Source organism: Biomphalaria glabrata, chromosome 6 (genome assembly GCF_947242115.1).
Source record: "Biomphalaria glabrata chromosome 6, xgBioGlab47.1, whole genome shotgun sequence".
Classification (NCBI taxonomy): domain Eukaryota; kingdom Metazoa; phylum Mollusca; class Gastropoda; family Planorbidae; genus Biomphalaria; species Biomphalaria glabrata.
In genome coordinates this window covers 44,227,356-44,251,451 of record NC_074716.1, presented here as the reverse complement: position 1 = coordinate 44,251,451, position 24,096 = coordinate 44,227,356, and the positions used below count along the sequence as shown (strand labels likewise).

Here is a 24,096-nt window from a genome sequence, read left to right as displayed (position 1 = left end):
GTACTTGACATGTGGTGGTATAATTTGAATTAGTCCCCTGTTCTGTGAGCAGGCTAATATCCCCTTCTATTTAAAATCCGCAAAATGGGATTGGATTATTTTTAAACTTTAAAAACTAAAGATCATTATTTTTTTAAGACAAAAAATAGCGATTTTCCAACATTCAAGGCGACTTCCCCCACAGCTGGAAGAATTTTGTATATATCGATCGGATAAGCATTTGTTTCCGAATTCAAGTCTACATATAGGCATAAGACCAATTAGACTACAGACATTGGCTATATATCTATGTATAATATATATATAGCTCTGTGTTGGAGAGCTTAATAAATTAATATGCAGGAAAATTGTGCGCATCGTCTTCTAGTCTAGATCTAAAAGCTTATCATTGGAATATTATAAAGTGTAGTAGATCTATACATTCACTTAACCAGGAGGGAAATGGAAAGGGGAGGTAAACCATCTTCGATTGTTTTTTAATCTAACATTCGTTCTATAAGTTGTATAAAGGAGGTATCGATAGCCTGGAAATTGTATTTTTATTGTTTGTTTGTTTTTTTTTTTGTTTTTTTTTTATCTTTTTTTTTTTTTTATCTTTTTTTTTTTTTATTTGCGAGCTATCTCTTTTTTGTCTGTTTGTTTGTTTTTTTTTACTTTTTTTTTCATGTTACGTTTTAACATTGTGTGTAAATGATTTTTTTTTTTTTTTAGTTTTTTTGTTTTCCGGTAAAAAAAAAATTAAAAGATGTCCAGTCGTATCTGAGTTGTTGGTTTTTTTTTTTTTTTTTTTAATCTTGTGATTTCACTATTGGTCAAAGGTCGTACACATATACTCGACACAAAAAGACTACTTTTTTTAAAAATGTTTTAACACCTCTCTTTGATCTGCAGGAAATTAAAATTCTGAAAAGATATTTTAGCAACTATTACTGCCTGGTTATAAGGTATGCGCTTTGGACTGTCGTCACAATGAGTCTGAGGTTGAACCATGCCAAGTCCTTCCACAGCCTTCTCGCAGGAGGTTTGAACTAGGACGTAATAATATTCCTTTTAAAGGAAAATTTGAAAAAAAAAGATTGAATAAAACAATAAAACAAAACAAGATGAGGTTTAGTTACAGCATCGCCAGAGCGCATTGATCAGGGAACATGAAATGCACCAAGATACCTGTGTGTAGTCGCTGAATGAACTCTTCATGTTGTCTGTTGTATTTATATGTATGTTTCTGTTGTGTTGTCTTTATATGAGAAACGAGTCCTTGTAATCACAACAAATTTCCGTAAGGATCAATAAAGCAGTCTTAGTCTTAGTCTTAGTCTTAAGTCTTAGTCTTAGTCTTAGAAGGGCATGGACTACGGGTATTCCCAGAACAAGTAGAGACTTATTTTTAGCTCCCTTTACACTGACCTCTTATCGGCCTTACAGAGAACGTCTTCACTAATATCTAATTGGTACAAATTTGAATCAAATTGGAGCATGTCTTTCCACCCAGAAAAATATCAGTTATTAAGAGTAACAAAAAGAAAAAAACTAAACCAAATTAATTCCACTTATCTTATTCATGGTAAGCCACTAACACAGACTAAAAACGCAAAATACCTAGGTCTTATAATAAATGAAAAACTTTTGTCAGGACTGAGTTCTGGACAGCCTGGGTCTCCTGTTTACTTTAGGGAGAAGGGGGGCAATTCAGGTTGTTGATTTCAAAACTGTTATTGTTTTGGGTTGTTTTTATTTGGTGAGATGTTTTGTTGAACAATGTAACTCATGATAAGGCAGTGTGTTTTTGTTCCTAGTCCAGGACAGTTGGACTTTTTTTTTGGATATATATCATCTAAGTGTAGACTCTAACTTTTTTTCTGTATTATAGTGCAAATAATGTAATTAAACATGTTTTATGTCGGTAAAGTGGCATTCTGAATCTTATTTTGTCCTTGTATGTGTCATTATGGTATTGCCCAGGACTTGGGTACATTTAGCATGACACATACATATATTAGAGAGAAAATGAGTTTTGACAACTTTCATGGAATCCCTATATTGATGAGACTATCAAAAAATCAAACAAAGTATTAGGGTTCATTAAGAAATTTCTATAAATCAAATAAGAACATAAAACTAAAATGTTATTTAACCTTGTTTATGTCAATAATAGAATATGCATCCTCTATGTTTTAGCTCCCTTTACACTGACCTCTTATCGGCCTTACATAGAGATCGTCTTCACTAATATCTCATTGGTACAAATGTGAGCAAGCAAATAATAAAGACATTGCTTTCAATAAACAAAGTAAAAATGTTGGAATGCATAGGATTTTCTTTTTTTGAACTACTGTAAACATAAGATGTTACGCAAAATTTCAAACTATTATTACACGAGTTAAAGAATGCATGTGATGTTCTGTGACAGAAGAATCAAATCGTTTTTTTTTATTTTTATTTTCAATGATCACATTCACCAAAGCACAAACACATATAAGTCAACTTGCCGTTACAGTCAAAGATTTGAGAAACTGCACGATGCGGTCTATTGAGTCCGGGGCCGACAGCAGAGGTTGGAAGTCCTCCACTTGGTTTCCAAAAATCCGGCGGATCTCTTGAAGGGCTAACAGATGACAGACAGAGACTTGTAGCAGTATGTTCAACATAGGATACGGCCGCTCAGGGTGGATGCTGCCTCCTATGGTCAGTTTGAACCCGAACGCAGGCAAGGTACCACTTGGGCAGTCTTTAAAGGCTGCGAGTGATGCCTTAAACGCGTCGAAATTAAACAATTCCAAGAAGTTGCTGTCTTGGTCCTCATACTTTCTCCTTGGCAAAGCGAAAGACTCAGACACACCGTCTGTCCAAAATACTTCGACATTGCAGCGTCTTTCTACGTAGATATTGCCACCACAATACATCACGTGCACGCCCCGTCGTAATTTCTTTAAGATTTTGTTAATTTTTTCCGACTTGCTGTACACTGACGGGTCTACCTCAGACGGAAGTGGCAAGACTACATGATTAGCTCCTTCGAAGTTGTCCCCAATTAACTGGGTCTCTTGGGTTCCTGAAAAAATTCGGCAAATGGAGTTCTTTTCAGAGACATATTTCTTATCTATTAACTGATTCGGTTGGCCACAGAAAGCTGTGATCATCATAACTGGTTGCTCGGTAACTAGGGGCCTGGCCACAACGCTTTGCTCTTCGGTGCTTGTCCAATCAGTCATCAGTGCTTCGGGGATTTCCGAAAGCTGATGAATAGCAGCTTGAAAGGCAGCATTGCTACTGTCAAAACAAAGTCTCCCATCATTACTATCAGCGATGTCTAATCCTTCCAACAATATATCAAGATGATCTTCATCAGACGTTTTGATTAGCGACGGCAGCTCGTTTTTAGAAATGAATGCGTTCAATTCACCGAAAGCTTTTACATGCGTAACAGTTACCATAACGGGACTTAGCAAAAGTCTTCTATCGGACGATGATTTGTAAGGAAATGTAAACATAATATCAGACTTTGGAGGCGTGTTGATCAAACCGTCTCTAAACTGAGACAAACTACTCTCAAAGTCATGATAATCAAACACCTTAACCTCCAGTGGTGAATGGTTTCTGGATTTTCTTCTTGGCAGCTCGCAGTTTTGATAGATGTGACTTGTGACTGAAATCTTGATGTCAGCTCTTCTCTCTACATAAACGTGCCCTGAATCATATCGAATGTTAAATCCACGATCCATCCTGTTTAGAACGGTCATGATGGATTGCTTTTGCTTCGGGTTAATCTCGTGAAGATCGTCAAGGCCAGGCATCTCTAGAGGCGTAAGTCCCACATCATTGTTGAAGTAATTCTCCACGCCTCTGTTTTCACAGCTGGGATAATAAAGCCTGCAGGCGGGCCTGTCGAGTTTTAAACTATAATTTTTAACACAGCTAGCTGGAATGCCGTACGATACTGATACATGTAAGACTGATTCGACATCAAGTAATGTGGAGATTGACATCGAGTTGTTTTTCGCACTTGTAGAATCGTTTTGGTTGGTAAAAACATTTCCATTTTCTTGTGCGATGCTTTCATTGTATTCGCTTGGCAAACTCAAACAGGATTCATCGGTCATTTCATCATTGGGAAGGATTTCCTGTAAGACTGGCTGAATGTTGGTGTGTTTCAAAATACAATCTTCTGTGACAAGTGGGCGATGCATAGCTATGCCTGAAGGGGATTCAAACGTGTTGCTAACACATTTAATATCACTACTTGGTATAACAGTAAAGTTGTTTTTGAAAAACTCCTCATCAAACTGATACACTTTGTGGCCAAAAATAGACTTATCTTCAAGTTTGATGATTGTTTTTCGCTTTTTAATATAACTATTTAATGAGTTGCGAAATTTGCATTTCCACTCGCTCCGATTTTTGTCCCATGTAAGGTCAGATCTTTCTTTATATTCCTTGTGTTTCGCCCAGGCTTCGATAAAGAGCGTGTCAGGCTGCCCTGGTTGCAGTCCTCCGCTCTTTTCATTAAGCCAAGGAATTGTAAATTTTCCAACATCTATTAATGCCAGTCCCGGGCAGACGTTACCAGTTAAGTTTGAGACTAACCAGTCCCCAAGGTCTAAGTCTTTATCCTCTCTAGCAGTGGCCATATTGGCAGCTCTGTAAATAAATGAACAAACGAACAATAAATCAGACCATTGATAAGGAGAATTAGAAGTGTCTTTTTTAAGGCCAGTAGTAGAAAAGCTGTCGCCATCGTACTGAACATTGATACTGACCATTGGGAAGACATAGCCCTAGACCGCATTAGAGACGGTGACCAAGAAAGCTAAGGACAGCGAGAAAACATGGGCCTCAGTTCTTGAAGAAAAGCGTGACATACGAAAAATGGCCAGCTCCTCTACCACCAAAGCGAAAGTCACCTTAACCTGCGATATTTGTGGACTTGTATGAGACTTCTAAGAGTGTGTTAAACAGTCATTTGACGTTAAGAGTTGGTATTCAGTAGTACTGTTTTTAACTTCCTTAGCCTGCCGAGGTGGGGAAATCCAGGATATTAAATGTTTGCCATTCATTCCCTATCTTAATTTTGCTGAGACCCGTCCTGACAAGTGTGACAAAAATCAAATTGAGTCATGCTGTAAGTATAAATGCATGTGATTTTAATGTAAGGCTTATGTACCCTCGAACTAGATATATATTATTGCGCTGAATGTTTGGTCGTTTTGTAGGTAATAAAGGACTAGATAGTGTGGCGTACTTTTTTTTAAAGTTTTAACTTGTCGTTCCACAAATTTAGAATTCGTAAACAATTATACATTAAATATTTGGAACATTAAGAAAGAAACAGCACAATATCCATTCATTACCTCTCAGTAGACATCTATTGTATAAATTGATTTGATCACATAGTCTACTAATGGGCTACACCTGTGCTACAAATAGGCTACACATGGGCTATACATTATTATTAGTAGTATAGCTTTTATATAGCGCTACTTTCATGCTTATAGCATGCTCAGAGCGCTTTTGGTCCAATCTCATCTCTGGAAAAGTGGGAGGATGTGGGTATCTAGGAATTGGTTTTCCGTGCTGCCTTTAGTCGCTCAGTAAACACAACTCTGTTCGGGTGTCGAACCTCGAGCCCCCTTCTAGGTAGCCAAGCCAAGCCAAGTTCAAGCGCACTTGGCCTCTCGACCACGCTTCCCACACATACGCTACACATGGGCTATACATCGGAGGCTAAATAATATTGTGTCAAAAGTTAATAAATTTAAACGATTTTGTTTGGGTTATTTTTCTTCAAATGACCCCTGTAGTTCCCTGAGCACTGGTCGAGTGTCATATCATGGCCACGAATGTTTGTACGATGGGCAGACGGTGACCAAAGATTCTCTTTATTGCGGGGCCCCTAAGGCGCGGGGCCCTGGGATGTTTGCCCAACTCGCCACCTCCTAGGCCACCTCTGTTTAATGAAAGCTATGACATTAAGTAACTTCATAACATCTAAAGAAAAAAATGTAGCGCCTATCTTGTTATTATATATTATATATATATACTGATATGGAAAGGCCACTCCAGATGTTTGAACTTGAAGTTCTCTCCTCATGCACTGATCGGGAAGGGGGGGGGGGGTTAAAGAGTTTAACCACTTGAAAGACAGTTTCTTTTTGTTTTCAGTTCGTCTGTCTGTCTGTCTGTGTCACTATTTCAAATCAGTACATTACATCTGTAAACGTAAGTCATGGCGTTTGGTCATTGTGCTGGACACCTTATAACGTCATTAGTCTTAGCCATTAACAAACAAGTGATTTTTTTATTGACAACATGAATCTCTTGAGGGGACAATTACTACACATACAATTAAACCAGTGGCGTGGAAGGATGTCAGTGCGTCTGAGCTCATGAATATAATATGGTATGATATGTGACAAAAAAAGAGCCATTCTCTCTGTGTAAATGGATAATTGTGAATGAACCCACTGTATGAGCATTAATTATTAGCGCTGTGATAATTATGGTTTTAGTGAGCTGAATCAGCCAGGAAGACAAACGACTTGGCAGAGTTTAAATCACTGATTGACACGCATGACTAGATGGACACATGAAATGCTTAGAAAGTAATTATTGTCTTTTTTTGAAGTAACGTCTGTAATATATAAGATAATTGTTAAGATAATCTAATATAGGGTTGATTAAGACATTTTAGTAGGTATTAATTAGTCTCCGAATTATAATGATATTGTTATTACCTTTTGCTTCTGAATTAAATGTTTAGATCCCAGGTTAGGTGAAGGTCGCAGACGTCCTCATAAAAATTGCTAATCAGTTGTATCAATTAAGTTTATATTTATTCATGAAATTCATTCTACAGTTCTAAACATAAACAAAACTATTTTTATTTTTGGATGCTGGATAACATATGTAGATAACCAATCAGATTTCCACACGCGTTTATTTACAAATATGTCATCTCCTTCATGTCAACTGGGAAATTGCCCAAAATGAGGTCACTAGCCTGTTTAGACTAAGGACAGTTCGGTCTTTTCCTTTTTTATTCGATAATCTTATTTCTAGAATCGGGTAACTCCATTCAGTTAAACTTACCCTACCTATTATGGCTATATATCAGAAATGGCCAACTACATTACCATTTCGATAAAATGAATAAAGAAGTTTAAACCCAGGGGTTAACACCTTTAGAGGGATGGGGCTGTTTGGGAGTGCAGGAAGAAAATAGTAAACCCATAATCAGCCTTCTCCAGCATAGTCGGCTATCTAGTTTCTTTATAGAACTCTTTTGAGATTTTTTGGGGGGAATATCCGTTATATATATTTAGTTCTTCACTGCAATACAGAACTGTGTTGCTAAACAATACCTCTAAATCTTGTTGAGATTTACAACACTTTGTACAAAACCTATATCAACTCGCTCTGCCTGTCTGGTTAAAAGGTGTGTACACATTATTTCTCCCACACCCATTCTCGGATCAAGTTGAAACTTTGCACAATTATTCATTGGCGTAGACAAGATATGAACAAGGTAAAAAAATATAATCGATTATCAGTTAATTACTGGTAATTAATTTTTTTATACCAACAAGGGAAATTAATTCTCCAGCATTCACAGATATGGTTAATTTTGTAGGGTTTAATCCCCCAACCCCCACCCCCCAAAAAAGTTAACACAATTACTAACCAATTAACCACATTAATCAATTTTAAAAATTAACCAATTAATCAATTAATTATTGGTAACTTATTTTTTCCTTGAAATCGAAGAAGGAAAAAAGGTTCGAAATTATTTTTATACATAGTTGTAAGGGCGGAGTTCTTCCTTTTAGATACTTTTTTTTAAGGATTTAAAAATTTACTTGTTTTCCGTTCTAATTTTAAGCACTTAAATCTATCAAATAAAGATCATTGAATCGTCTTTTTAGTTTGATAGGTACACAATCTCTCTCGAGAGACGATAAAATCGTTTCACATGATTAAAGAGGCCAATCATCGATGCACAACTTCGGTCACAGGTTTGGCGTCTATAGTTACCTGATGCCGCATCTTTATCAGCTTTCTTTCTAATTCAGTTGAGGGCGCCATCCACAATCCAGAACCCTTCCTGCCGAGCTTCATGTCGAGCTTGCATTCATCAGTAGACTTTAAAATTGGATGTCTCTCAGCTCCCCTGCCTTCTATTAGATCACTATACAGAATGTCATGTGGAAGTCGACCTTCTTGCATTCTGTGAACAAGACCAAACCAGCCAAGGTGCCTGCTGCTGATAACAGCTCAGATGCCCTGGCACCAGGCTCTTCCCCGGACTTCCTGGTTGTTTACTTCATCTTTCCAATAGCTGTACGACGTGGCAACGATATATTGGTCTAAACTGCCCACAGGTTGTGACGTTGCAGGTCAGTGTTTATGCCTTCTAGGACGATTGGTCTCGATTGGATTCAAGCTCATTACAAGGAGCTTAATGGATGGGGCGTGTTGTATGGTAATGCCAGGTCCAAGCCCAACGCCCAGTACGCCCCTGAATCACAAATCATGGAATTCTTAAACTCCTAGAAATAATACTCTCTAATGTTCATTTCGGTGGCGCGGTGGCTGAGCGGTAAAGCGATTGGATTCTGAACCGGAGGTCCCGGTTTCAAATCCTGATGAAGACTGTGATTTATTATTTCGGGATTTTTGGGCGCCTCTGAGTCCATCCAGCTCTAATCGGTACCTGGCATTAGTAGGGGAAATGTAAAGGCGGTTGGTCGTTGTTTTAGCCACATGATACCCTCATTAACCGTGGGGCACAGAAACAGATGACCTTTAAATCATTTGCCCTATAGGTCGCAAGGTCTGATAGGTGGAAAAAAACATTCATTTCAAAGAGTCCCATAGAGACCAATCGGTATAGAAGGCCTGAACACTGACTTGCAACGTCACGTCCTATGGGCAGTTTAGACCAATAGCGCGTTGTCACGTCACAGGTCTGCAGAGTGTTCAGGTCTTCTATAGCGAGAGGTCTCGGTGCCATAGAGCATTTAACGCTTCGGACAATTACCTTTACAGAGCTATACCACTAGCCAGTTTGAACAACGAGAAGGAGGGGAAAGAATCCAGCGTGAACCAAATCGTCTGCCTCGGTTGTCCTCTTATTGACATAGGGACTGTGACCTCCATTGTCAGTACACCCAGTCGTTGGACCGCGACGGTTCGAAGACTAATGAAAAAAACCCGCTAGGTTAGCTTTGACTCTATCGCTGTACAGTGGATCTCAAAAGGTTTCCTAAAATTATATGAGGGAAATCAAATAAAATTATTGATTTAATTACCTTCCCTAAAAAATTTAGTCTTCTTCGTAGAAGTGTAGAAATTGTTTTTTTTTGTTTTTCTTTTACTTTCACTGGCAAGTTTGAGTGACTGTTGCAATGACAAACTCTACTATAAAATGGAATCTATATATATACTTGAATCAAGACTTCAATATTATTGGGATATTGTACCAAAAGGTTTGAGATCCACTTCGCTCCTCGGGATCACGGCCCAGTCCATGAAAGACAATATTAGAGTTGTCGAGTGAAGTTCTAATCAAACCAATGAGACAGCAACATAAAATATGCTCGCGATTATTGCAGCGGGTCTCAAAGTAATATTATCTTGACTCATGTCAAAGAAATTTTCTTCGTTAATCTGGCATTATAAAATGTAGGGCCACTCTGTAAAAAATCAGCATACAAGTCTGAACTGTTACATCGTTTAAACTTAATTGCTGTTTGAATTAGTTGAATTAATATTTTAAATCCTATTAAGGACAATGTAACAATAAAAATTTTAGCACTACGACTATCCCACTGCAGCAGAGTCTAGGCGAAGTTAATTTGGTGGCCACAGATTAAAATTAAAAATAAAACAACAAAAAAATACAATCAAGAAAAAAATTAAAAACATATTTCTATCTATATCTAAAATAATATTTTTTTTAAACACGTTCTTTATTTCTAATTGAAAATGACCTTAAGTCTGAATATTTCCACTCGAAGCCGATATGCATCGCTTGAACCTGCATCTTCCTGAACCGTTTTCATTATATTTCATTGCAAATTGGCCAATTTGTTGACCACTTTTCTAAAGACATCTGCTTTTCGTTTGGCGTTTGATGCACTAGACTTGAAATAACGTCCCAACATTTTTTTTTAAAGTTTTTTTTAACATTGGAACAAGTGAATCTAAACCTTCTTTAATAAACATTGAGTCATGGTAAACACTTAGAGCTAGTTTAGCTGAGAGCAATAGAGCTTTGCTATGTTTGAGATTTGATCCAAGGTTCCTTTTTTTTTTCTCTAAATAATTTTTTTAGTTCTATTTGAGGTCCCCACCAATAGGTGTCCCTAGGCGCCTGCCTTGTTTACCTTTGTCTAAGGCCGGCCCTGAAAGCAGTCTTCCACCGTGAGCCGTCGTTACCATTATCAAACCTTTTCAGACTTCCTTTCTCTAAACCCACCTCTTGAGTTACAAATATGACATCACATATGTGTTGGTGGACAACATTATTAAAAATGATATCCCCCCTCCATATTAATAGACAGATACGCCTCTGCTAATTGGTGCAGGATTTAAATCTAAATAGCGTGTGACATAATTCCCCATCTTTCTGCTTATTTGAGCCAGAGGCTGGAAATCAAATAGAGCTCAAAGCATGACGGAATCATGGGGAGTGCTTTAGAATATGTTTTAGAATACTTGCGTAGTCACTATCTTAGTTTTGCTGGCACCTGAGACGAAGTTCATTTCGGGTTTAAATTATTTCTGTTATTCGATATCAAACAAAAATAATATAATTACCAATAATTAATTGACTACTTAATTATTTTTTCATTGATTCATGTTTTAATAGGTACAATAAATAGTTGTTAAAAATTTCAACTTGATCCGAGAATGGGTGTGGGAGAAATAACGTGTACAATTATCTAAGGGGACGAAATCCAATTTATTAAGCCGTATTCTGGAGGAATAATTTCCCTTGTTGGTATCTAACAAAATAATTAATTAGCAGTAATTCGTTGACGATTTTTTTTATTCATGTCTTGTCTTTGCCAATAAATAGTTGAGCAAAGTTTAAGCTTGATCTGAGAATGGGCGTTTGAGAAACAACGTGAACACACATTTTATGAGACAGACAAACAGACAGATAGACAGACACTGTGAGCTGATATAAGCTTTGTAAAACTTTGATCCAAATAAAAAATGTTTATACTGTAATGGCGTACTTGTTATGAAAAAAAAACAAACTTATATTATACATTTTTTATTGTATAAAAGTTGTGTTTTTTTTTTTTTGGATTTAGCCTTTCACCATTTAAATACAAAAAGCAAAATAATTGAGCTAAGACCAAAATTGTGCTATTAAGATAATCATTAGTAATTTGAGAACCACTTGCCTTATACACCCCCCTCTTCCTTGTTCTCTTTTCTAATATCGTCTTCCTGTTTAGAAGAGCCAAAACAATGCTACCGACTGATCAACTTCACATTCAATTCGGCACTCCAGGACCCCCAAACAGAATCAGACGTAGTGCTTTATAATAGAGTCCAAAGATAAGAGTGGCACACTTTATTACCTAATACACGTTGGAGAGTAACCTACAGAGGGAAAATTTATCAACCTTGTTCTCAGGTAAAAGACGTTTTTAAGTGTTCAATGACTCTTTACTTTGATATTATTTTACGCCATGGTTTTGAGTTATGTTTAGTCTAAAATTGTTTTGTTTGTTTATATAGTATATAATATTTTTTATAAAGTCTTTAGTTTATTATATCACAATTGGTTGGAGATTAGGAAAAGACATACGGGCGTATCTGGCACCAAAAAAAACATACTCTTAAAAGATCCACACTTAAAACTATCTCTCTTAATAATCTAGACGTTATTTCCCTTTTTTAGTGTCAAATAAAATGATTAAGTACCAACACTTAAATGATTAAATGGTTAATTTTAATTTATTGATTCTTGCTTTGTTAGATGTTTCCACTTGATCCGAGAATGGGTGTAGCGTGTACAATTATCTAAGTGGACAGAACCCTACATATTTAGCCATATCTGGGAATATGTGAATATCTGTTCAAAATCTTTACCTAACGAGTTAATTTAAGCTTTGTAAAAACCGAAAGATAGATAGATAGATAGATAGATAGATAGATAAATAGATAGATAGATAGATAGATAGATAGATAGATAGATAGATAGATAGATAGATAGATAGATAGATAGACTGATTGATTAACTGACTGATTGATTGATTGATTTTTTATCCGAGACAGTGGTTAAAAAAAACTCATTTTCAACTCCACAATAACATTGGCCAGTTAAAATAATTGAGGCCTTTGACTCACGGTACAACAATCTCTCCTAGCTGTCCCTTAGCAGAATATCAAAAACAAAACCAAAAAAAAAGTTGGGTTAAAGTGGCTAGGAATTAGTCCCGAGTTTAGAGCGTCTGTAAGGGTCAGGCTTGTGCCCATGGGCGCCAGCAGGGGGGGGGGTGCAAGGGGGTGCCCTAGATTCTGAGTAGTGAAATTCAGTCCAATGAAATTAATTATCTTCTAAGTAACAACTGAGCAAGTAGTGCTTCTATTGAAGTACAGTTGTAATGATAAATTAATAATAAATTAATGCTGTAATTGAATAGGTTTAGTTTATCAGGAATTGATGGCCAAGAATGTACGTGCACCCCTCTGGATTCTGAGTAGAATAGGATCATCAGTTAATGACCGACCATGTACGCTCCATTATAGGCTTTCAATTCTTTGCACTATAAAGGGAGTGAAATGGTGGGATGCGTGGTCGAGAGGCCAAGTGCGCTTGAACTTGGCTTGGCTACCTAGAAGGGGGCTCGAGGTTCGACACCCGACTCGGGCAGAGTTGTGTTTGCTGAGCGCCTTAAGGCAACTAAACCAACTCCTAGATACCCCCTCCCCCCCACTGGCCCACAAATGAGATTGGACCAAAAGCGCTCTGAACATGCTATAAGCATATAAGCATATATAAAAGCTATAATAATAATATTCAAAGGCACGTTTGTCGTGACGAATGTTTTCATGTGCACATAACTATAGTATTTATTATTATTAATTGAAGTCCTAGAATATGATTCATGTTTTTTATATCCTTGGAGGAGAAATCCTTCCCAGCTGTCTTTCGATGTGATAAATTTTAAAATTTGTTTTGAACAAGAGTTAAGAGGAGTGTGTTCATTTTATTAAATGTATGTAGGTCTTATGGAGTTGCAGTTGGTGTCCATCATCATCATCAAACCGTCGTCCAAGTCAAAACACTGGCAACAAAAATCTAAAAAAAAAAAACAAAAAAAACCGAACATCGTCATAAAGAATTCACTGTATTTAACTGTATTTGCTTGGTATTTTGTTGATGAAACTGCAAATATTTCAGGCCGTGTCTTTTGGGTTTTGATGTTACAGTCTGGCCATCTTAACATAGTGGCCGCTCATCAGCGATATAATCAAAACTAACTTGACCATGTGAGGAACACTTCAGAGATGATATGCCAAGTAAGGCAAGACTGCTGGCAGGACAAACTTGGTTATGTTTTGTCTTCATCCCTAAAACGGTGCAAGAGCAGGAACGTGAAGAAGAATGTCAGCACTGAGCATGAAAAGCGTTCATCGACAGCTTGTTCATAGAGACGAGAAGTGTTAGTTAAATTATTTAATTTTGGCAGCCACAGTTGAAGTTTGCAGTTTTTTTTTTTTTTTTTTTCTGTTTAATCGACCCTAGGTAGGGACGAGCTGCACGGATAAACTTTACAATGGGTAAAACTGGCTGTTTGTTCACGTAAAGTATATAGATACTTGAATAAATTTACAGTGCATTTAATATCGCATATAGGCATGAAGGAGAGGAGCAAATGTTTGTTTTTTTCACTATTCTCCGTAACAAGAGAGTTGAAGCTACGTCTTTGGACGTTGGTGGCAACTTTCACCCCCCTGCAAAAAATCCTGCGGACGCCCATGCTTGCGCCTAATATGACCATTAACCAAAGGGAAGAGTTCTACCCAGTGGCCTGGAATGAGAGGTTGGGCTCTCCAGGGACACCATGTCAGGACATCTATTAGATTATCTTTCATTCGCATCCATTTATTACGATTCACAGCTACCTGAATCGCACTTGTTGTCCCAATCTGACAAGACCTTAGGCCTAGTCCAAGTGAGATTCCTTCTTATTTCTACAATGTACCACCACTAACCGGCTTTACTATGACATGTTACAGTCGTTTCAAGGGGTCATTCAGTACGGCAACAGTGTCCGGATATTGCCTGCGGGCCTTAGGTTGGTCATCTCTGCTTAACGGAAATAAAAGCTCTTCCTGTTTGCAGAGCCGGTCTTACATATTGCGGGGAGCAATGTAATGGATGCTTGCGAGGCCTCTCTTCTCATTTTTATTTTACAATAACAACAAGTAATATTAAAATGAAATCAGTATATCAACATTAGTGAAACAACATGAAGATGATGCAATTTAAACGCAATTAAAGTTACACCAGTTATAAGATACACTAAATATATTAACCCTAAAAGCTCGTACAAAGAACCAGGATGATATTACTATTCTAAATGTAAAATGCAGAGATTCTGACACGCACGAGGCCAATTTAGAGCAATCGGTCAAATCGGCATTGACTGTTTGTTTGTTTATTTATAAACTAATCGTTAGTCAATCATATTTTCTCTAGGTCTAATAGCTCTAGTGATCCAAGCAATAGTCTATAGATCGTATACTTTCACGCTTAGAGCCTAAGACCAGCAATCTATATTGCATTTCATCATACTGAGTCATAAATTATTCCCCCTTTCTTGTTTGGGCGTAGTAAGCTTCACGTTCTGTTAAGAGCAAAGGGGAAATAATTCATTATTTTCTCATTCAGCAACAACTTTTGTGATTTATGTCCATGTTAAATTATCTCCACCTGTTGCTTTTTTTTCAGACTTAACTTAAAGTATGCGTCTAATAGATCAGCTCTTGTGATTCGGCCAAGTGCGAAATGTTCTCACGAGGCCAAGTTAATTTATTAGCAGCTAATCACAATCTTTTTTTTTATATATATATTATTGATTAGTCCAACATTTTTCTGTTCTTGACAAATCATTCGAATGTTGCATTATAGACCAACCGATTCAATGTGTGCGTGATTGCAAATAATGATGTGTTTCGTCAGATAGACCTTACCCACAGGTGTGTTCTCTGCTCTCTGTTATGTATGTCATTGCATAGGCATGTGTGTGTGTGGCTTTAAGGAGGTTAATTAAAGCTTTATAAGTGCTACTTAACTAGCGACACGCGTAAATCAATAAAAATCGATCGGTAACAATTGTGATTTGATCCCCGGTGAACAAACAGAGATTAGCCTCCTGTACAAATACCGACATATTCCCCCGTCCCTCGCCCCTCCTCTTTAACGTTGTCGTAGTCTGGGGAAACATGAAATGTCGCACAAAACGACGCTGCAAAGGTCAGGCCTTTGGATAGAACACTTCATTCCAGGTCTCAGTCGACTGGATTAGCCGTTGGTTTATGTTAAGCTTAGAGTAATTTTGTGGCAGCAGTTTGTGCAGTGCATTAACTGAATGGGCTTATGTAGTCAAACTGTCTTAAAGGGAGATTTGAGATGAAGGACATATCTCTATGGTATCAGTAAGATTTTTTTATTAATTTTTTTTTACTGTTAGTTTTGGTGTGTTTGAGTTACTAAAGTTTTTAGACTGCCATTTAAACGAGATAAATCCTGTTACACATTAGGTGTTAAGAATCCATAACTAAATAATCAAATCTTTTATCTAATATAAAATATCATACAAATAATTAGCCATGGGCTGATAAGAATGAAAGATTAATAGCAAGATTGTTTGTATGATTGTAAACTCATATTAATTGCAACATATTAAATTGTATTAACTTAAACATCTATTATGATTCTTCAATTTCAGTAGTGTTAACTAGTGTTTATTATCTTATACATTTGAAACCTTGCTTAAAAGATAATTACGTCCATAGGTTAACAAGCTTTGCATGTTTATTAGAAGCTTAAACATTACTAGGACTTTGGTTTTTCCTTATTGATTCAGACAATCTGTTCCATGCTTTAAAGGCACAAGGGAAGACAAAATATTGTACGAATTCGTTCTTATCTTATCTTATATAATACAGACGTTACTTCAAAAAAGAAGATGATTACGTCCTAAACGTCATGCATTTAGTCATGCATATTAACCAATGACTTAAATTCTGCCAAGTCACTGGTTTTCCTGGCTAGCTCAGGCAACCCATTCCATGCTCTAATAGCACTAGGGAAGGAGTATTTGTACAAATTTGTCCTAGCATATGGGACGAGGAATGCACCTTTATCTTTGTGTCTTTCAGAGTATTTTATTAAATTTTGTTTTTGTATTTGAAGATTATGGTTCAGTGTTTTATGTATTATTGCTACTTTACTTTTGAGTCTTCTGTCCTGAATGCTTTCTAAATTTGGTGATTTTACTAAAGGTGTTACTCTAGTCAAATGTGAATATTCGTTTGTTATGAATCTCACTGCTCTATTTTGTGTCTGTTTCAGTTTCTTAATGTTATCTTGAGTTGAAGGGTCCCAAACGGAGGATACATATTCTATTATTGGCCTAACCAATGTTCTAGTATATGGAATAAGAAAAGAGCCATTTTTCATAATTTGAGAGACGGGACTTGTTAACTTGAGAATCATTAAAGATGTACAATTGTAATGGATTTATCATGAGTAAAACTATTGAAGAAGCAGTAAGACTGTAAACAATGATGCTGTTCATCTGTAATTGGCTGATGTTACCTTATACGTTTTTTGTCTCATCGTGTAATGTAATTAAATGAACTGAACGTTAAATATTTTCTTGGATATAAATTCATAGTTTGTATTTATTTTTGTTTACAGATGACTGAACACGTAGATACCCAGACCAAAAGGGCAAGGGCAGACTATGCGACACGTCAGTAATTCACTATGGTCTTACAGGGAGACAACCCTTACGTTGTGGAAGTAAAATTATGCCACCTGTCTTTGTACAGGCACGACAAGAGTAGCCTGCTTCTGAAATCCAAACACAAAGTCGCCATGGAAGACAACCCAAACAAGCTGCCGCTGGTGGAGCCACATCCCTTTACCAAGCGGTGCTGGAGAAGGGAGAAAAGTCTGCCGGTATTTTACGAGAAACAAGAGAACTCTGCCTTCAACTCACCCTCGTACGGGCTTTCAGAGTTGACCATGAAAGCGACAAGCCTGTTAAAATGTCTTGAGTCTGAATCTCCGAACACAGGAATAAACAACGAAGGGGTGTCTCCGAAGAAGACCAGCGCCCACCCGAAAGCTGAATTTCCATACAGTCAGGTACAGCCGTGGAGAAGTCATGACTTAATCCCCAGTTTTATCACCAGGTCGGAAAGGACCAAGACATCGCTCCACAAAAGGAGTGAAGAAGAGGAACGCCAGGAGCTTCTCAGCAGCTCCACCAACGATGCACTCCAGCATCGCGTCAACAAAATGAAAATCATGGGCGGACGTTTGCACCATCGAATTCAGAAGCGACAACTTCTGTATCTGAACCCGATGGATGGTTATCGGTATCAAGACGACAGGCCACCTGTCACGTCACTCAGCGATCCCGGGACGTGGAAATCCAAACCTGACAATTCGACTCGTAAAACCGCCTTCAGCCTCTTTGACTCCCCCTTTGTGGAGACGCCTCAGAAGTTTCACTGGAAGTTAGGAGCTGCCAAAAACGCCCTTGAAATTATGAACAAATGTGGCACCCCGACTAAACTAGAGAGAAACCTGAAAAAGGAACTGACCATGAACTTGGAACGTCTAAGACGCGACCACAGCTTGCTGCACAGCTATTTGGTCAGCCCGGCTCAACATTTCTCCCTCAGTGATAAAAGGTGCACCCCAGGAGAACGCCTCCTCAGCATTGCACGCGAGGCCAATACTTCCAAGAAAGTAAAGCACAAAGCTGAAGGGATGCATTCAAACGCTTTGCTAATCAAAATTCCTGGAGACAGTGATGTCAATTCCTTGGTGACCATTACCAAATGCCAAACTGAAAGAAGTAATGTCATTGAGCCTAAGATGAAACAGAAAGTAACCACAAAGGATAACAATGACATCGAACACTTACAAATCAATGCGCATCTTGATCATGACACCACACATTCCAATGAAGAGTTCAACAGCGAGGCTATTCAACTACCAAAAAGAGATGAGAGTCCGGAAATAAGCTCAGAGCGTACCCAAAATGTTTTCGTTCAAAGCGAAACAAAATCCGAAGAAGCTGAAATAATTCCTGACTCTGCTAACAGCGAAGATGTTGCTGAAGCAGATCCTTTAGAAAGAAATAAAGAAACTTCTGCATTGCTATCCAAAGGACGAAGTCAATCTGCTGATTTGCTGGACAGAAAGAAATTCTATAATAAGACCTCTGATGATTCGACCTCAATTTCGCCCGAAGATGTGAACAGAACGAATGACATGGACTCACGCAATGACAAATCTGTCTTACAGGAAACAGAAACTACCACAGAGTATTTAGAAAAGATTATGAGTACCGCAGACACGCCCACTCTGAAACTACAAGAAGAACTGACATTGGGAGAGTCTCACATCGACGGTGATGTCATTGTAGTGAAAGCACGTAGTGACAACCTGGGCATCACATCAGTTTCCTGAGTACTTTCCTTTAAACACTTTTCTATTTATGTTAATCTACAAAGCTGTTGCTGGACTATAATTTATGTTTAGTTTGACGAGCTTTGTATTATATGTATAAATTATTTCCATTTTATTGCGTTTATGTTGTATAAAGAGTCTTCAAATCAACAATTCAATGCTCATAGAGAGAAGATAATATCACAAGGGGGGGGGGGGGGTATCATCACTATGACACACGTAGAAGTTTTGAAATCCTGTTGGTCTTAAAATCAAAGAAAATGTTTGGACCTATTTTTAATGCTCTGAAACATCAACACTTGGTAAAAATAGTTTGATAATTGCTGGCAGTTCTTTTTTCTTGGCTACTTAATCCCCAAGGATCTACGTGGTCGTCAGGTTTCACTAGAATGGGGGATCCATAAACTTGAAATGATCTGCGAGATGAGAAATAATCACTCACTAGCCGAAAAAAGCTTTATTATATTTATAATAATATGTATATATATAATCATAAAGTAAAGCAAAGTTCCTCTTTTAGACCTATGTTAGACGATGTTAAGATCATCAGTTTTGATATATATATACACCAAAAAGTGAAACTCCTTCCACCTACGCTGTCTAAGGAGTAACCATGAGGTGCGTTGGTCCGACCACATACCAGGCACAGAAATCTTACAGCTGTCCAACATGAACAGTGTCAATGCGACAGTAAAAAGGTCCCAACTTCGATGGGTGGGACATGTAGTCCGCATGCCAGACTATCGCCTGAGAAATGAGAATGAGAAATGTGCTCATCTTCGATCACGAAGGAGGAGCTCTATATATATACACATGAATAAGCTGAATGTTTGATTTACTTTGTTAAATTTACTAGCAGTATTATTGTTGTTATTTTTTTTTTTTTGTTTTTTTTTTCATTTTATAAAATTGACATCATATTGTATATCTGTTTGTAAATAAATTGAACTATCCATTCATTACTAATTCTTCCATGTCTAGATAATTGATTGAAAATTATTGAGCCTTCCCTTGTTAAAACTGTCATTGTGTATTACTATCCAATATCATTGGGATATTCACTTTAATTAATGGAATCGAAATAACAGGGCCTACTAAGGAAAGATTTTTGTTATCAAATGTGAAGATATGCCCCCTATCAATCTACCAACTTTGAAACTTTTGGACCACTAGCTATAATGAACATTTCAAAAACATTACTAAAAATTGGGGCAATTAGACCCCTAGATTTTGCTTTTGATTCAAAAGATTTTTAATGATCGAATACATTATTTGATTACATTAAAAAGATTTCAGGGTAGTTGAGCCCCTTTAGAGTCTACGCAGACCAATCTATAACCCAGACTGTGATTGAAACTGTTTATGTTTAATAACTTGTCTCATGGAGTATATATCATATGTACACAGTATGGGTCATCGTAAGCCTACATGACTGGGTCATTGGCTGCACGCAGCCTTTATTTCTACTTGATATTCATGGAAAATGAGGTGGGCGCCAATAATGTACCTTTCCCCGAGTGCAAGTTTTGCTCACTACCTTTCAGCCCCTACTCCGACACTAGATAAGATAAGATAAGATAATTTTTATTGGTCCAATCATAGAGTTTAACTAGAAGTGACCACCTCAGCGTAACTACTGTAACCAAACACATACACACAACCAGCGCTTTATGAACTAGATTTCTGTGTATTTCTCGATGACGACAGATGACCTTATAAACTCTGATCAAAAGTGGGATAAAGGAGTTTTTAAATCTTTCAGTTTTAGTTCTAACGGAAAGTAGAAGACCACTTCATTCAGATCTGATGTAACACTAAGTGACATATATATATAAATTATTTCCCCTACATCCACACTACCCTCTAAAAAAATAATAGTTTATAACTAGAAAAACATTAACAATACTTTTTGTTAAAAAGACAATAACTCCTTTATGCAACTTAAAGAGCAAATTTTTATCTCTTAGAAATTAATGACTTTTCTATTAAAAAGCAATGGAACATTTTTTAAACACTGTCCACTCCCCCCTTCTATCCTGGTTAAGTGAATGTATAGATCAGTGGTCTTCAACGGGGGCGATATCGCCCCCTAGGGGGCGTTTTCGAGATTTTGGGGGGCGCTGAGAGCCAAAGGGGCGGTAGGGGGGCGCCGGGCACAAAATGGGGCGGTAAGGGGGCGCTGGGCATAAAGGCGGAAAGAAGAAACTAAAGCTGCTCTGAAACAAAACAAATTTTAAAATTCTTCAACATTAAAGCTGGGAAACTAAATATAGACAAATTATAGTTAACTTGCTTCTAATTTAAGAACAGAAACAGCGTTAGAAAATGAGTTCGGGAATCCTATTTTCTATTTTTAGATTCTTACTCTTTTGATATGATAAGAGAGTATTTATTGTCCTTGGATCTCGAGCGTATAAACATTTAAGATTTGATAAACAAATTTTAGATTATAGTTTATTTTATCTACAGATGTTCATATATTGATATGTAAATGTTAATTGCAAAAAACATTAAAGGTAACATTTAATAGAATAATTTAACTTTTTAAAAACAAAAAACATTGATAAAATGTTGTTACGAAAACTCACTGGTATGTCATGTAATATTTCCTTGAGATTTAGTGAATTGCCACTAAAAAAAAAAAGTAAGTTCTACCTTGATGGCATTTTCAGATGAGGTTATGAAACCAAGTCGGCTTCACGAACTTATAGCGATATCCAAAAATAATTTAAGAATATTCATGAACAATTATAAAAATCTACAAATAAAACAATATTAAAAACAAAAAACGGCTAGGCAGGATATGTTTTAATGGCTTCTAAGAAAAATGCATAGCTTTTTAAAAATTCTCATGATATTGTTGAGAAATTGATTAAAACTAAATTTATTTTAAAACATATGTAACACAAATAGACTTTTTTTTCTTTTAGAGATGAAATATTATTTCAAAATAGTCTAGTTATGTAGCTTATGGGGACATATAGGAAACCATCAGTGGTTGGACGCTGCAATGACTTCATAGGTAATATAGAATAAAGAACAAATCTATTCACTATTCACCTTGTGAGTTATGATACACAAAAAAAGTTTAGCCCGCAATTTCATTTCTATTGGAATCTTATCATAAAACTGTAAATAAAATACAAACCCATGCCTAAAATAAGCGCATCTTTCAACAGTTTTATGAAACAAATGATGAAAAAGGTGTTAGACTCTTGTTGTTAACTGAAGTTTGCTGGATTACGAAAGGGTTTTGTTAACTGTTATGGCTCGTTTTTTTAAGCTTTTAAATAATTATTTTTTTTGAGAAACGGGAAGATTCAACGGTTGGCGATGACTTAAAGCAGGCTAAAAAATTGTTTTCCATGCTAGGCATCTAACACAACTGAATGAAAACGAACCTCCGAGTGCTAGGAAAGAAATTGACTGTCATTGATCATTTTCTCTTTTATCGAGGAATTAAATCTATTTTCAAGAGTTTTACACTCTCACATTAACTTGTTTGTTGACAAATGAATTACTGCCCAAGGACACCGATATCTATGCAATTCACATAACAATGCTCTATGAAGAAATTAAGATTCGCTTATAAAATAAAAAAAAATATATATAAATGACAATTATTAAACATCTGTTACTGATGTTCAAATTGAGTTGCATGAAAAAGTAGATTTACAAAACTATGTCTTCAGTAAAAAGAATGTAAACATAGGAGGCACACAGTGGCGTAGCTAGGGTGGGGGAGGGGGAGGGGGGAAATTTGAAAATCCCCCGGGACCCCATTTAAAGGGGGCCCAAATTAGTGCTTTTTTAATTAATTAAATTAAATATTACGCAAAATGCAAAGGCCCTCAAAGATGTCAAGCCCAAACGATGGAAATTCCTATCTGCGCCACTGGAGGCACAACAAAGATGTGGCTGCATTTAAATGTTTCAGTAAAATTCCAAAACTGTGGTCGAAATTTGAATAATGTTTTAGCTTTTCAGTAAACATACATAGTTAACCTAGATTTAGTGCGTAACAAAGTTAATGAATAAGCAAAGAAATAATTTGTATGTAGCCACTAGAAAAGACCTTCGCTTTGCTTTGGCAAATTTAAAGCTTGAAATTTCTAATATTGTCACACTGCATGGGGCACAAGGTTCCCATTAGCTTAATTTCTTTTTGTAGTGAATTCAGCAATAATAATATTTATATTAAAAAATAAAACTAAATTTACAATTAAACCTAAAAACAGTAGGCCCTAATATTAAAAAAATTAAACAGAGACTATTCTTAGGATTTGAAAAAAGTCTTTATAAATATTTTTTTTGTGTGTAATCACTGCAAACTATTTCACATAATTTTTGCATAATGATAATATTGGCTGTTTTTGCCTTTAATTCCGAACTACGCAAACCCAACTAAACATTTTCTCGAATTTTATGCAGACAAAGCCGTTGTATGCTGGTGTTCTATTTAAGTCTTTTTTCCGTCTTTTGCGCCTGTCTTCAATAATGGCTTTTCTTTGAGTCTCAAATGTTTGTCCCGCAGTTTTTGTAAGAGCTCTCGAACTGTTTCTTTCAGAGGCTATCTGCTACCAGAGAATGCTGCCAGGTACTTTCCTCTATGTCAGTGAGAGCGAAATGGCACCTAAATAAATCTTTATAGCGCTCACGGGGGAGGGGGGCACCTCTGGAACTCAGTCCTCCTCAAAGCTCGTCAGTCATAGGCCAAGGAGTTCACAACAGCCGCTTTTGGCATGCGGTCGTCTCCCAAGCGGGATAAGTGTTATTGACAGCATAAAAAATAATAGATAGATGATATTTTGTTCAAATTTGCCTTCTCACGCTTCTTTATAACTGTTTTTCTTAGAGGGGGGCGCTGGCGGATTAATTAAAGAAAAAATTCGAAAAGGGGGCGGTAGGCCAAAAAAGGTTGAAGACCACTGGTATAGATCAACCACACTTTATAATATTCCACTGATAAGCATTTAGATCTGGACTCAAAAGACGATGCGCAAAATGTTCCTGGACATTGATTTATCAAACTCTTCAGTTAGATAAGCCGAAAAGCGATAGTCCTTTCAAGACCGATGTTGGACATAGACCTAGATGCAGGGTCTCTAGCCAAATTTAAATTTCTTTTCTTTTTTAATTGAAAAATGATAACGGTCGAACTAGGGTTTTCGTCGTGTGGCCAGAGAACTAGTAATTATTTTCTCAGCGATATACATCAACTGTTAAATTTCTAGAAAGATCGTTAGAGACGTTTTTGTAATCAACGTCCAGGTTTCGCCCCTCCATGAAGTTATAACTTGATTAGTGGTATTGTAAAAAAATTTAAAAAAAAAACGAAACAAATTAATTTTAAGTAACAC

The 24,096-nt window shown here is 36.8% G+C and overlaps 2 protein-coding genes across 8 annotated transcripts; one reads left to right on the top strand and one right to left on the bottom strand.

Moving 5' to 3' along the window:
* Positions 1–1,021: 1,021 nt before the first annotated feature.
* Positions 1,022–7,002, bottom strand: LOC106057524 (uncharacterized). The gene is made up of 2 exons (XM_013214755.2): positions 6,732–7,002; positions 1,022–4,638 (listed from the first exon to the last, which is right to left on the bottom strand). Exon 2 carries the CDS (start codon positions 4,626–4,628, stop codon positions 2,481–2,483), a length of 2,148 nt encoding a protein of 715 aa, XP_013070209.2. The 5' UTR covers positions 4,629–4,638; positions 6,732–7,002; the 3' UTR covers positions 1,022–2,480.
* Positions 5,083–19,698, top strand: LOC106057525 (uncharacterized). 7 transcript variants are annotated; one of them, XM_056033128.1, is made up of 3 exons: positions 5,083–5,119; positions 11,466–11,647; positions 16,949–19,698. In XM_056033128.1, the coding sequence occupies exon 3, from the start codon at positions 17,018–17,020 to the stop codon at positions 18,734–18,736; it is 1,719 nt and encodes a 572-aa protein (XP_055889103.1). In that variant the 5' UTR covers positions 5,083–5,119; positions 11,466–11,647; positions 16,949–17,017; the 3' UTR covers positions 18,737–19,698. The 7 variants fall into 7 exon arrangements, with proteins under 7 accessions (XP_055889103.1, XP_055889102.1, XP_055889104.1 ...); XM_056033127.1 differs by lacking the exon at positions 5,083–5,119 and adding an exon at positions 6,581–6,599; XM_056033129.1 differs by lacking the exon at positions 5,083–5,119 and adding an exon at positions 7,356–7,432.
* Positions 19,699–24,096: the final 4,398 nt, after the last annotated feature.